This window comes from Orcinus orca, chromosome 12 (genome assembly GCF_937001465.1).
Source record: "Orcinus orca chromosome 12, mOrcOrc1.1, whole genome shotgun sequence".
In the NCBI taxonomy this organism is placed as follows: domain Eukaryota; kingdom Metazoa; phylum Chordata; class Mammalia; order Artiodactyla; family Delphinidae; genus Orcinus; species Orcinus orca.
Window position 1 is genome coordinate 15,771,247 of NC_064570.1, and position 15,526 is coordinate 15,786,772.

Consider the following 15,526-nt stretch of genomic DNA (forward strand, 5'->3'; position numbering starts at 1 on the left):
GGCGGGACCCGGAAGGCTCCGAGAGCTGCGGAGGTCTAGGCCTCCGGACCGCGGAGCAACGTTCCGGGGCGGAATCAAGTCAACAGAAGGTCTGATTCCGTCATTAGACCGGCACTCTGATTTGGAGAGAGTTTCCTCACCTAAAAGAGTGTAAACATTTTCATTGCCATTACTTTTGAATCAGTATATACTGTATGCGTACATAGGTATGTCTCTGTGTGTATATATTTACATATATCTACAAAGTGAAAATAGTGGTAATGTATCAGAACGCTGTTGTACAAGAAAATAAGGTATATCACGTTTAGAGGGGCAGATTTATTAAATCGGTACTTCTCACCATGGTTGCACTTGGTAATTGCCTGAGCACTTTTAAAAATTACTGATTCTGGTATCTTCTGGGACACCTGAGTTTCTGATTTACTTTGGGCAGCTACTTGGGCACTGGTAGTTTTTAAAGTTCCCCAGTGATTTACTGTGACAAGGTTGAGGATCAACCCCACATTAAGTTCAACACTCAGCGGATCGCTGGAGACGCGAGGGAACAACACTCCACTGGAAGCCAGGCCACCTGGGCTCTCAGGACTTTTCTAGTGAGCTTATTAAAATCTATAAATTGAAGATGATAGATTTTCTTCCCTCTTTAAGATTAAAAAAATAATTTTCTTTTTGATGAAACCCTCTAAAGCAAATGTGAAATGAAATGAAAGAAACCCCATTTAAAATAAAGTCTGGGGCGTCCCTGATGGCGCACTGCTTAAGAATCCGCCTGCCAATGCAGGGGACATGGGTTTGAGCCCTGGTCCGGGAAGATCCCACATGCCGCGGAGCAACTAAGCCCGTGCACCACAACTACTGAGCCTGCGCTCTAGAGTAGGCTAGAAGCCCACGTGCCACAACTACTGAAGCCCGCGTGCCTAGAGCCCGTGCTCCGAAGAGTAGACCCCTATCGCTGCAACTAGAGAAAGCATGCGCACAGCAACGAAGACCCATCGCAGCCAAAATTAAATAAATAAAATAAATTAATTTTTTAAAAAAAGAAAAATAAAGTCTGGGAGATGGGGGGAGGGAGAATAGGATGTAGGCAGTTAAAAGGTACAACATCCAGTTATAAGATAAATAAGTACTAGGGATGTAATGTAAAACATGATAAATATAGGCAACACTGCTGTCTGTTATATACGAAAGTTGTTAAGAGAGTCAATCCGAGGAGTTCTCATTACAAGAAAAAATTTTTTTCTATTTCTTTAATTTTGTATACATATGAGATGATGGATATTCATTAAACTTATTGTGATAATCACTTCATGATGTATGTAAGTCAAATCAGTATGCTGTATACCTTAAACTTATACAGTGTTTTATGTCAATGATATCTCAATAAAATTGGAAGAAAAATGACAAAATTAAATTAAAAAGTTAAAAATAAAATGAAATCTGGAAGGACTGGAGGAGCTCTCATGCATGATCACTCCTTGGTCTGCAGACCCCAGACAGAAAGAGAGAGGTACCATGCATGTCCAGAAGGAAGAGGCTTACTGAAATACTCCAGCAGAAGGAAGATTTTATCTTTACCCAGCAGTAGCCTGCCAATGAGAAACTGCCACATTCAGCCAATGAGAAGTTTGAACGCCTGCCCTCTTCCAATGGATTTCTACTCAAAACAGTCCCTCTTAACCTCCCCCCTTTTCTCTATAAAAGCAAGTCCCTCTCCTTTGTCCTCCAACTTAACCTATGGTTCATCTAGTTTTCATGTCCCTTACTGCAGTTGCTCTGCTAGTCCTGAATAGACTCATTTTGCTGGTAAAACAACTGGCTTATTTTTAAGGTTAACACAGAAAATGCCAAGAATTCAGATATTTCAGGTTAACAGGATTGCATATTGATTGAGAAGAACTTGGAGATGTTGCCATTTAGGGAGAGTAAGAAACAGTCTTTCTTTAAAATAAAACTTTTGAAAAAAAATAGTAAAAAAGAATAAAACTTTTGACAAGAAAAAGAAATCTGTTTCTCTCTTAGCTCCTCTTCCTCTTTTATCAACCCCTCCCCCCATGCCTGCGTTTTTAGCTAGAGTAAACTACAAAATCTTTGGCCAAAATTGTTGTATGGTAAACTACAGTCATTCAACTAATTTCTTGCCTACGATGAGATACCCAAGAACATTATTAACTGGCAAGTGGTTTCTGCAATGAAGCCTCACCCACTGGTGGGTTTCAACTGCAACCACTGGCCTTTTCATTGTTTCAGACCTCTGGGATTAAAAACAAATCGAATCTGGGACTTCCCTGGTAGTCCACTGGGTAAGTTTCTGTGCTCCCAATGCAGAGGGCCAGGGTTCGATCCCTGGTCGGGGAACTAGATCCCACATGCATGCCACAACTAAGAGTCCTCATGCCGCAACTAAGACCTGGTGCAGCCAAAATAGATAAATAAATAAATAACCAAATCGAATCTAATGGTCAGAACATATGACATATGTGGATCTGTGTAATTTGAATTAGTAATATATGTATAAGTTTCCAAAATACATTTGAAAGAAAGAGTAGTTGGGGAAGGTGAGTGACGTAGTCTGTATGTCACTCACAGAGCGCTCCCCTTTGTCTGACCATCCATTATTCTTACACTTGTTCGTCTCCAGAAGAGTTCAGTTTGCCTATAGAAACCCAATGTATTTCTGTGTACATTACATGCTTTATGTTTCTTTCTTTTTAAAAAAAAAAAGACATTTCTTTTTTTTTTTCTTTTTGCGGTACGCAGGCCTCTCACTGCTGTGGCCTCTCTCGCTGCGGAGCACAGGCTCCAGACGCGCAGGCTCAGCGACCATGGCTCACGGGCCCAGCCGCTCCGCGGCAGGTGGGATCCTCCCAGACGGGGGCACGCACCCGCGTCCCCTGCATCGGCAGGCGGACTCCCAACCACTGCGCCACCAGGGAAGCCCCCTGCTTTATGTTTCTTGAAGATGATCTTTCGTATAGCAGAAGATATTGTTTTAAAAATTTGATACATAGATAACTATATGAGGTATAAAAAATACGTCTTTATTTTCACGCAAAATAGTACTCTTTGACTCCAAACTTTGAGGTATTTCCTTTTTCAACAACTGATCCTAGGGACTTCCCTGGAAGTACAGTGGTTAAGACTTCACCCTCCCATTGTAGGGGGCACAGGTTTGATCCCTGGTCAGGGAACCTGCATGCCGGCACCGTGTGGCAAAAAAAAAAAAAAAAAAAGCAAAAACTACTGATCCCATTGTTTTTATTGTTCTCACACTCAGAAGTTGAATTCCTCTTTTTCTGTAATCCAAAAGCAGGCTTGGCACCAAAGAGAAGTCTGGGACATAATCTGTATCTGTTTCCAATTTCTGGGAGAGAGTGAATCACTGCATTTCTATTGCAACACAGTCTACCCCATTATTTCGCAGAGTTACTCAACTACACATTTTTGAACTTCCTGAATGCCCCCAGGAGATGATAAAAAGGAAATCAAGAAAGATATTCCTTTTACATCTCCAGAGCCATTTACACATTTTACCTTATTTTTCTGCTAAGATATTTTAAAACTGTTTTTACTGTACCCTTATTCTCTGTGTATTTATAGAGATTAAGTTTTTTGCCCTGAGTTACAGGATACTAAGTGATGGAGCTGTGGTTTTTAACCCTGGTATTCTGAATTAATACATTCTATTGGTTCATAGAAGTTGTTTAAAAAGTAAAAGTCATAATTTTCTTTGTTTTTATATGTTTATAGAGATTATTACAAAGTGTTCTGTTCAGTTGAGTTTCTAAGAACATGATCTGGCTTGAGAGAAATGAAGAAACAGGAAATTGTGGGAGATCTTTGCCTCCTTCTCCACCACAACTGTAGCCAGAGGGGCCCCAGGACAAAGAGGCCGTCCCTGCTTTCTGCTCCCCCAGCTAACTGATTCCAACAACCTGAAAGCATGCAGAGACATCTGTGTCCAAGGATGTTAAATTAGTTGTAAATCAGTGTTTGATTTGTATTCTCATAAAAATTCTGGAAATAAAAGATTAAAATAAACATCCAAAATATTTAAAAATACTATGCGATTTCAAAAATATAGGACACCTGTGATAAATATTGCAGGAAGAATTCAATGGTGGAGGTAGAAATCCTTTTGAGAGTCTATTTAGGGATGATTTCATATTCAGTAACACAGCTAAGTAGGTAATATTTTGTGGTAAGCCTGCATTTTTTTTTTATTTTTTTAAGACTTTTTTTGAGGTTTGTTTTTAAAGAAACTGCATACATCATTAGAGACAAACAGTAATTTAAATACCATGCAGTTTCTGTATGTACAAAACCTAGGCCATAGAGATCCAGTTTAATTTGTATTCTATTTACACTGTCTTCCTCATACAGCTGTTGTCTGTTAAAGCAGAACACAGGAGAGTGCTCTGATACAAAGACAAGCTATGTACAGACACCCGGGAAGCAAAAGCCTGCATTTTTATTTGTCTTCTTTGAAATTTTAAGACTTTTTTAGGAACGGAAGGGGCCTCCATGTGGAAGCAGAAGCAGATTGCAGGATGTCTTTTCTCCGCCTTCATTGGTCTTCCAGTGTTGGGGAGTGCATTTACTTCTTTTGAGTCAAGCTTCACTCTATTTGAGTCCCTAGAACACAGGAGCCGCACTTTATCATCTTCTACCGCATTTGGTGGCAAAATTATGGGCAACTTCATAATCTGTATGTATTAACTATATTTTCTTATTTTCTGTATTCTGGATGCTCTGTTGTCTGGGGCCTGGCTGACCCAAGAGAGACTCCCAGGGCTAAGCTAATTTCTAGAGTTAGTAAACTGCTCCCCTGTGAGCCTGCCTTTCATATGTAAACCAACCAATCCAGAGCGTATACTCCAGATCACCTCCACTATCAGGCTTTTATTAAACTCCAGGAGGCAATATTTCTCTGCCCTAATCATCCCAGGGCCAAGTGCCAGAAAACTAGAGATAGCCTCCAACCCCCAGAGCCCACTGAAATTATTCAAACCAGCCAATGCTAATCCTGCTTATGCTCCCTTGTCTTGCCTTCTCCAAAGAAACCACAGTAAAGACTTCTGTCTATGCTTTCCTCTTGCTCCTTCTGCCTCCTGACCCACCCTGGTGCTTTCCTGTGTGGTCCTTCACGGCATGGTGTGTCCCTCCTCCTCTTGGGATCTGTTGTCCTCACCACGTGTGAATAATACTAAAACCCACATTTCAAAACATTGTACCAATATCTACTGAAAAGGTCATGCTAAAATAATCACAATAAAGAAAGAGCAGTTAGTCATGGAAGCAACCTAAATGCTCATCGACAGATGAATGGATAAAGAAGATGTGGTACATATATACAGTGGAATATTACTCAGCCATAAAAAGGAAAGAAATTGGGTCATTTGTAGAGACGTGGATGGACCTAGAGACTGTCATACAGAGTGAAGTAAGTCAGAAAGAGAAAAACAAATATCGTATAGTAACGCATATATGTGGAATCTAGAAAAATGGTACAGATGAACTGGTTTGCAAGGCAGAAATAGAGACACAGATGTAGAGAACAAATGTATGGACACCAAGGGGGGAAAGCAGTGGCGGGTGGGAATGGTGGTGTGATGAATTGGGAGATTGGGATTGACATGTATACACTGATGTGTATAAAATTGATGACTAATAAGGACCTGTTGTATAAAAAAAATAAATAAAATTAAATTAAAAAAATAAAATGGCAAAAAAAAAAGAAAAGAAAGAGCAATTAAAGTCTTTGACAAGGACAGGCAGACGAAGAAGCAGGTGAAGATTGCTCCCAGAGAGGGCGGAATGTCCTGCTTTCCAGCCAATCAAAATGTTCTCAAAAGCCCCTGGATCTAAGCCCCTGCTATAGTAAGTTTAAGATTTTTATATGAGTGGGGTTGGATAGGAGTGGAAGCTTACTATCTCAGGGGACTCAATATTTAGAGATAATCATGGAAAATATAACCATAAAACAATAAAATATGTTAAGTGGTATATATGTAAAATTTAATATTTAGGACTGTTTATCTTTTGAATCACTTAAGTAAAAGTTGAAAATGGTAAATCTTTTTTCTGTATACACACTTTTTTTAGAGCAACTTAAGGTTTAAAGAACAATTGAGGAGAAATTATGGGGAGTTCCTATATACCCTCTCCTCCATCTCCCAGTTTCCCCTATTATTAACATATTGAATTAGTCTGGTACATTTGTTACAACTGATAAACCAATATTCATACACTATTATTAACTAAAGTCCATAGTTTATAATAGGGTTCACTCTTTGTGTCATACAGTTATTCAGGGTTTGGCAAATACATAATAGCCACCATTATAGCATCATACAAAATAGTTTCACTGCCCTAAAAATGCCTGTGTTTCAACTACTCATCTCTCCCTCATTCTGCCAGAAACCTGGCAACCACTGCTCTTTCTACTGTTTACATAATTTTCCTTTATCAGAAAAGGAAGAGTTGTCATATAGTTGGAATTACACAGTATGTGGCTTTTTCACACTGGCTTCTTTCACTTACCAATATGTATTTAAGGTCTGCCATGTCTTTTCATGGCTTGCTAGCTCATTTCTTTTGATCTTTAAATAATATTCCATTGCATGGCTGTTTATTCCAGCTTGTTAAACCAGGTTGTTTATTCATTCACCCATTAAAAAAATGTCTCAGTTGCTCCTGAACTTTGGCAGGTATGAATTAAGCTGCTATAAACATTTGTGTGCAGGTTTTTGTGTGGACATAAGACTCAACTTATTTGGGTAAATACCTAGGTGAGTGATGGCTTGAATTCATGGTAAGGTAATGTTTTGCTTTGTAAGAAAATGCCAAACTGTCTTCCAAAGTGGCCGTACTATTTTACATTTCCATCAACAATTGCATTGTTATTTTAATTTGCATTTCTTTAATTAATCACCAATATTCATTCATCAGTAAATAATTATTCACCTATTATGTGGCAGGCTGTCATAGGCACTAAGGATAAAGCAGTAAACAAAACAGACAAAATTGGCTCTCCCTCTGGAGTTGACATTCTAGTAACAACATACAAATATAAACAAATTCCTAACTAGCATGTTAGATGGTAAAAAGCACTATGTAGAGAAGTAAAAGTGTATGTATGTGGGGTTACCTTTTTTTCTTTTGGCTGCACCACGAGGCATGTGGGATCTTAGCTTCCCCGATCAGGGATCGAACCCGTGCCCCCTGCAGTGGAAGTGCAGAGGCTTAACCACTGGACCATCAGGGAAGTTCTAGGTTAGCTTTAATTATAGTAGTCAGGGAAGGGCTCACTGAGAGGTGACATATGAGCAAGGGACCTAAAGGAGGTGAAAGAGAGCTATGCAAATAGCTGGAGAAAGAGGGTTCCAATCAGATGGGACAGCAATGCAAAGGGCCTCAGGCAGAGCCCCTCACCCCATCCCCTCCCCCATAGTGTTCAAAGAATAGCAAAGGCTAGTGTGACCTCATGGGACTAAGAGTGAAGACAGCAAGAGGGGTGGCAGAATGTCATGTAAGGCCTTGTAGACTATAGAAACTTTGGTTTTTAGTCAGAAATAAAGTTATTGGAGGTTATAAGTGTGTATAAAATGGCATGAAAAAGAATGGTCAGCTTGACCAGGAGAGTTTGGGGAATAAACTTTTCATGGAAACCCTCAAAGGAAGACAAAAGTAGTTTCATAAGTCTTCTAAGTTAGAGTGTCGATGAAAATATTAATTAATAGTCAACCTATGAAAGAAATGGAAAATTTTATTTGAGCCAACCTGAGGATTATAACCTGGGAGATAGTCTCTCAGAGAGCTCTGAGAACTGTTCTGAAGAGGTAAAGGCGGAGGCCAGTATATATGTGATTTTGGTGAAGGGGTACATGAACTCCATCACCTTAGTAGGTTACTGCTATTCGAGAGAAACAAATATCTTAGTTAATGGTTCTAGTGCTTTTCTAAGTGTGAGAAGATGCAAGAAACCGGGTTCATGAAATTTTCTCCTGTAAATATCTAACCGAGGGCCAGTTCTGTTAGTTTTCCCAGAGCACAAAGTGTCTCATCCTGACCTTCGCCCTGAATTCCTTTCAAGGTGTATTAGAGGCCAGTGACTGCAGTGGCCGATGACTTGATTCTTGTAGAACTGGATGGTGGGCAACATTTTTTAATTTTACAATCCCTTCCCTTTAGGTCTTAATTTCAACCAAGTTTTGCGAGGCATTTCATGACCAATCTATCCCGGGGTGCTAGGAATGCTCATTTCCAGGTCAAGCGAGGATTTCATTGATAGGCCGCTCAATGTGCTATGACTGTACTAGACCCTGTTAACAGTAGCCCAAAGCCTCTAGACCACCTGTCTTACTAGTCCGTTATGGTCCAGGAAATGTTCCCTATTGTTGCTTCTTCTCACATTTAGAGTTACGCTATTACAATCATTGATCTTGAACTTCTCTGTCTTGTCTTAAAATTGTTTTCTCTTATTTCATCAAGATTACTGATAAAACCAGCAAAGATACAGGCTGAAGCCTACCATCTTTAGCTTGCTGCACTAAGGACCCACCCACCATCTGCTGCTGTAACAGGTATAGTCTTTTCCCTAGACGCAATTAGCCAGGAAAGAACTGCCTGTTAACCATCTTTCTGGGTAGCAAATTCTGCCTTTAAGGCCTAAAGTTTCTGATTCTGGGAGATAAAAAGAGACCAACTAGGAAACTCCGAGTGGTTGTCCCAGCAGGTCAGGGGAAGGTGGCGCCGCGGTCCCCCTCCCCGCCCGCCCCCCGCCCCCGCCCACACTGCGATGAAGGGAGGGCCTGAGGAGCATTAAAGAAAGGTCCGCCCCATTCTTTATTTTTTTTTAACATCTTTATTGGAGTATAATTGCTTTACATTGTTGTGTTAGTTGCTGCTGTATAACAAAGCAAATCAGCTATACATATATCCCCATATCCCCTCCCTCTTGCGTCTCCCTCCCTCCCACCCTCACTATCCCACCCCTCTAGGGGAACACAAAGCACCGAGCTGATCTCCCTGTGCTTTGTGGCTGCTTCCCACTAGCGATCTATTTTACATTTGGTAGTGTCTATATGTCCATGCCGCTCTCTCACTTCGTCCCAGCTTACCCTTCCCCCTCCCTGTGTCCTCAAATCCATACGTCTGAGTCGTTATTCCTGTCCTGCCCCTAGGTTCTTCAGAACCTTTTTTTTTTTTTTTTTTAGATTCCATATATATGTGTTAGCATACGGTATTTGTTTTTCTCTTTCTGACTTTCTTCACTGTGTATGACAGACTCTAGGTCCATCCACCTCACTACACATAACTCCATTTCGTTCCTTTTTATGACTAATATTCCATTGTATGTATGTGCCACATCTTCTCTATCCATTCATCTGTTGATGGACACTTAGGTTACTTCCATGTCCTGGCTATTGTAAATTGTGCTGCAATGAACATTGTGGTACATGACTCTCTTTGAATTATGGTTTTCTCAGGGTATATGCCCAGGAGTGGTATTGCTGGGTGGTGTGGTAACTCTATTTTCAGTTTTTTAAGAAACCTCCATACTGTTCTTCATAGTGGCTGTATCAGTTTACATTCCCACTAACAGTGCAAGAGCGCCCCATTCTTGAGATAGAGCACAAAGGGTCACAAATCCTTCAGAGAAGCCCCTTTGAGTGACAGGTTTCCGCGCCAGTCGCCAAGGGCTAAGAACGATTTTCAAAAGGGCCGCGCCATGGGCAGGACCCAGGGCACCGCCCGACAGCCGGGGGAGGCGGGGCACCGACCAGATCCGCCCAAAGGAGCCTCCCGGAAGGGCGCGTTGTCGCCGGAGGGATGACGTAAAAGGCGTCGCGCCGAGGGTGACGCCTGGCGTAGTTGACGTCGGGCTGAGCCTGTCACCCCTGGGGCTTGTTGCAGAGGAGGAGCGGGCGCCATGGCTGTTCTGCTGGAGACCACCTTGGGCGATGTCGTCATCGACTTGTACACGGAGGAGCGGCCGCGCGGTGAGGCCCGGGCCCCGCTCACCTCTCCGCCGGGCCGCTATCTGCCTTCCCCACTTTGCCTTTTCTGCCAGGTCCCCGTGGACTGGTTGGAGCTTCTGGGCTGATGGTGCCCGCGACTGCGCTGTTTTATTAGCGGGCCTTGGTTGAAAAGTTTTTTTGAGGAGCAGCCCTTCTCCGCATCTGGTGCTGGGTCCGGGTGGCGGGTGCTTGTGGTTATTAAATGCGTGTGTGTGTGTGTGTGTGTGTGTGTGTGTGTGTGTAATGCAGCATATACAATGCCCATAGTTTTTGCGGCTTTACTGCTTTTCACTAGTCAGAGGAACGCAAGCAGTATTCCTTGGTGTGTAATCAGTATATCCTGATGAAAGCAGGGAGGATGGGCTTGGAGCCGTGAGTGTGGGCATCCCTCGTGGTTGGAAGAAGGGCTGTCCAGAGGTGTGCACCCAACCTTAGCAAACACTCATTGATCGTCCACTATGCGAGACTTTGTGCCAAGCCGTAGAATGGGCCTCTTACCCTTGAGGGTCTAATTTTAAATTGGTGGAAATAGGCGCCGCAACCCATTTAATTTCTTAAGCGTTGTAGTGGAAGAATGTGTAAGTTGCCATGGAAACCAGAGGAGGGTGTAATTTTGGCACGGGGCGGGGAGAAGCAAAGCTAGCAAAGAATTCAGAGCCCTTGAACTAGCTCTTTGAAAAATGAGTGGGAGCGAGGGTTTTCTTGTTTGCTTGAAATTTAATGGAAATAGCAAGTAGATCCGCGTGGCTTGACAGTGGAATGGCCGACTGCGAGTCTGGTTGTACACGTTTTTAGGTTAGGTCAGGTCGTGAATAGCCTTAAGCCCAGAGTCTTTGAAGGGATTAAGAGCAGGATGGAGGCATGGCAAACTTCTTGTTTTAGGACGATAATAAGTAGCAGTGTGGAGAATGTTTCAGAGTGGGGAGAAGCTAGAGACCAGGAGAGTTTAGTTACAAGCAGGGTCCTGCCCCCACGGAATGCAGTCTATGAAAGAAGATGAAACAAGCTGCAGTATGGTACCTTGAGTGCCTTCCGACGTGCTGCACTTTATCCCACGCTCACTTATCGCCACCCCTCAACACTCAGCCATACCTCTATGCCTTTCTCATACTGTTGCCTCTACCCCACATTTCTCTCCGCTGTTGTCCTTTTGGCAAAGTTCCTGCTTATTATTCAACTTTCAGATCAAGCATGATCTCTTCTGTGAAACTCTCCAGTGTCCCTAAGTAGAGTTCGATTGGTTTCTTGTGTTCTGTCTCAGGTCTTTTATAAATCACAGTACATATTTTGTTATACATTTACCTATTTTCCTGGAATTAATTTGCAAGTCCTGGGCTCCTCTCAAGAATGTAAACTCTAAGAGAATAGGGACTGTGTCTTAATTATCTCTATATCCTGAGCATCTACTGCAGTGCCTGACACTTTGAGGGCATACACCAAAGGTTCATTATATTGAGTAATGCAAATATATGTGTTGTATTAAGATTCTTTGTGCAAGTGATAGAAACTCAACACAAACTGGCTTAAAGAAAACAGTTGATTGCCTCATGTTACTGGGGTAAGCTTTAAGGATGGCAGGACCAGGGGGTACACAGGATTTTTTAGGGAATTGTATTTTTCATCTCTTGGATTTGCTTTCCTTTGAGTTTGACACTCTCCATGTGGAGCAGCACCTGGCAAGTTTGTGGGCCTTTTTCCGTAGAACTATGAGAGACTAAAGGGGAGGTAGGGTTATCTCACCTAATTAACACGGACAAAATGGACAAGCAATGTTTCTGCAAAGATAGCTTGGGACACTAAAAACATAAGTCCACCCTATTTGTATATATTTGTAAGCAGGTGATTGGGTATCTACTTCTATATGTAACTACTTATCAATTTATAGTAAGTATATCCAGACTTATTTTTCTTTTTTCCTCCCTCCTTCTCTCCCTTCTTTTTCTTTTTCTTTTCTTTTTTTTTTTTGCGGTACGCGGGCCTCTCACTGTTGTGGCCTCTCCCGTTGTGGAGCACAGGCTCCGGACGCGCAGGCTCAGCGGCCATGGCTCACGGGCCTAGCCGCTCCGCGGCATGTGGGATCTTCCCGGACCGAGGCACGAACCCGTGTCCCCTGCATCGGCAGGCGGACTCTCAACCACTGCGCCACAAGGGAAGCCCTCTTTTTCTTTTTTTTTAAACCTTTTTGTTATAGAAAACTTGAAACATACACAGAAGTAGAAACATGTAAATGAACTCTCATGTGCTGATGATCAGCTTCTGTTTAACAGTTGTGAAATGTTTCATCTATAGCCCCACTCCACTGGATGTTTAAATTTTTTTATTTTTTATTTTTTTGCCGCACCCCTCGGCTTGGGGGATCTTAGTTCCCCCGCCAGGGATGGAACCCGCACCCCCTGCATTGGAGGCGCAGAGCCTTAACCACTGGACCGCCAGGGAAGTCTCTCTTAAATATCTTTTAATCTGTAGGTTCTCCCCCACCCCATTTTAAAATTAAGACTTTATTTTTTTTAAAGCACTTTAAGGTTCATAGCAAAACTGAGGTAAAGGTACAGAGATTTCCCATATTCCCCCTACACCCAGTGCACAGGCCTCTGCTATTGTCGTACCTCCCACCAGAATGGTACATTTGTAATACATTTGTAATGTTTCTACCATGTAACATTGTACATACTTTACATTTGTTACTACAGTGGTACATTTGATGAACCTGTATTGACACATCATTATCACCCAAAGTCCATTATTTATGTTAGGGTACGCTCGTGGTGGTGTGCATTCTGTGGCTTTGGACAAATGTATAGTGACATGTATCCACCGTTACAGTATCATGCAGAGTAATTTCACTGCCCTAAAAATCCTCTGTGCTCTGCCTGTTCATTCCCCTCCCCCGCATCTCCTGGCAACCACTTATCTTTTATTGTGTCCATAGTTTTGCTTTTTCCAGAATGTTATACAGATGGAACCATACGGTATGTAGCCTTTTCAGATTGACTTCTTTCACTGAGTAATGCATTTTAGGTTCCCCCGTCTTGTCATGGCTTGATATCTCAATTCTTTTTGCCTTGAATAATATTTCATTGTCTGGTTGTACCACAGATTATTTATCCATTCACTTACTGAAGGACATCTTGATTGCTTCCAAATTTTGGCAGTTATGAATAAAGCTGCTATAAACATCCGTGTGCAAGTTTTTGCATAGACCTGTTTCCAGATGCGTTGGGTAAATGCAAAGGAACATGATTGCTGGATTGTATGATAAGAGTGTGTTTAGTCTTGTAAGGAGGTCCATATATTATATTGGTTGATACATCTCTTAAATATCTTTTAATCTGTAAGTTCCCCCCGCCCCCCCTTTTTTCCCTGAAAAATTTTTGAGAAAGAATCTGGGTCATTGATAGATTTTTCTCATTTTGGATTTGACTGATTTTATCCCTGTTGTATCTTTTAATATATTCTTCTATCCCTTCTATTTCTCATGAATTGCTACTTAGATCCAGAGCCTTGATCAGATTCAGGTTTAATGTTTTTGGCAAGAATATTTCATATCAGGTAGCCTGTACTTCCAGCTGCATCACATTCAGGAGGCACTCGATGTCTGGTTGGATCTTTTTGTGATGTTAAAATTGGTTAGTGGTTCAGGCCTGTCTACCTGATAATATCTGTTATAGTGTTCCCATTAGCTTTTCACCTAAAGATTTTGGCAACCATTGTTGATCACTACTTAGATTCATTATTTTTGTTTTCTAGTTAAAGGACTACTCCTATATGTTTAACAGTAACTCCAGGAATACATTTGTTTTCTAGAAAAATGATCAAAAGCCTGATATTCAAGAACCTCCAATAACTTGGCTCCATCTTACCTCTCCAGCTTTTTAATCCTCTGTTCCTCTGTGTCACTGGAGAAGTTATAGAAGTTAGACTGGTCTCCTGGGCCCTCCCCAAAACATTTAAATTCCCACTTCCAGGGTATTTCATAATGTCCTCCCAGCTTGAAATGCCCACTCTCTACTCTCTGCCAATCCAGTTCTTTTAGTGCTCCCTTAAGCCTCCAGGAGGTGTTCTCATTTCCCCAGCCAGAAACAATCTCTTTTCAACTTGTGTGGCATATTTAAAAGCACTTTTAAACTTTGTACCATTTAAGTGCACAGATGGTATTATCAGGTGTGCCCACTATTGTAACTATTTGTGTTCAGGTGAAAGGACCCTAGTTTAGTATAAGCTCCTTGAGGGCAGGGACCACCTCATATGTCTTTCTGACTGTTTGGTTTCTAGCTTAGTGCCTTGAGAAGTTGTTAGCATGTTTCTCTACAACTAGACTGTAAACTTGTTAAGGGCAGAGATCGAGATTTAATGGCATTTGACCTAACAACAGTGACAGGTACTTAGAAGATTCTAGTCAGTGTTTATTGGATAAATGAGTGAATTTATTTAAAAAACATGGTACATGATAAGTATATGGATTTTTGTGAAGGGCTGTTTAATCATTGTGAAAAAAATGGTCCCAGATATTTTGTTTTCTCTAATATAAATAATCTGTACCCATTTTCAGATACTCTGCTAGATCCTTTGCAGTCATAGTGTCCTCTTCATTTTTTCTTTCCCTTACAAAATCAATTCATCAACAAATGATTGCTTATCCCAGATAAGTTTCAGTTTTCTATACAGTTCAGATGCCCAAGAAATCCAAAGAAAAAGAGAATAAAATGATAATTTAAAACATATTGCCTTTTTCTAGGATTACTACCTTTTTCAGTGGCTTTGGACATTTGACCATTTGGGGAAGTTTTTGTATGGTAACTTAGAAATTAAACTATACTAACTGTGCTTTTACTTGGTTAAAAATATATTTGTGAACTACTGTGATAAATTTACTATTTACTTTCTTTCAGCTTGCTTGAATTTCCTGAAGTTGTGCAAAATAAAATATTACAATTATTGCCTTATTCACAATGTACAGGTGAGTTGGTGGATATTAGTCATGTTCTTTGTTATTGGAACTATCTAGCAAGCTCTCTGAATTAACAAAGTATCTTATATATTATAGAGGGATTTTATCATACAGACTGGTGATCCTACAGGGACTGGCCGTGGAGGAGAATCAGTTTTTGGGTAAGTTCTTTTATTTTCAAATGAGTAAAAATAGAATTGCCTCGGGCTTTCGTGGTGGCGCAGTGGTTGAGAGTCCGCCTGCCGATGCAGGGGACGCGGGTTCATGCCCCGGTCCGGGAAGATCCCACATACCGCGGAGCGGCTAGGCCTGTGAGTCATGGCTGCTGAGCCTGCGCGTCCCGAGCCTGTGCTCTGCAACGGGAGAGGCTACAACAGTGAGAGGCCTGCGTACCACAAAAAAAAAAAAAAAAATCTATATATATATATAGATTTTTCCCAAGTTCCATAAATGTCTATAGCAAATAAAAGGAATATTTTGAATCATAGTGGCATTTCTATAAAGAAATGGTAACCTGGGACTTCCCTGGCAGTCCAGTGGTTAAGACTCTGCCCTTCCA

General features: G+C 41.4%; 1 protein-coding gene and 1 long non-coding RNA gene across 2 annotated transcripts in view; both read left to right on the plus strand.

The window, feature by feature from the left end:
* Positions 1 to 9: 9 nt before the first annotated feature.
* Positions 10 to 4,456, plus strand: LOC125960661 (uncharacterized). Its single transcript, XR_007470550.1, has 2 exons — positions 10 to 150; positions 3,748 to 4,456. It is a non-coding gene; the product is annotated as an uncharacterized LOC125960661 (long non-coding RNA).
* A 5,390-nt stretch (positions 4,457 to 9,846) lies between these two features.
* The window catches only part of PPIL4 (peptidylprolyl isomerase like 4), a 34,044-nt gene continuing 28,364 nt past the window's right edge, over positions 9,847 to 15,526 (plus strand). The window contains exons 1-3 of the mRNA XM_004263729.3: positions 9,847 to 10,001; positions 14,909 to 14,976; positions 15,064 to 15,128. Of these exons, the coding sequence (XP_004263777.1) occupies positions 9,932 to 10,001; positions 14,909 to 14,976; positions 15,064 to 15,128 (203 nt within the window). The 5' untranslated portion in view covers positions 9,847 to 9,931. The remainder of the gene's footprint in view (positions 10,002 to 14,908; positions 14,977 to 15,063; positions 15,129 to 15,526) is intronic.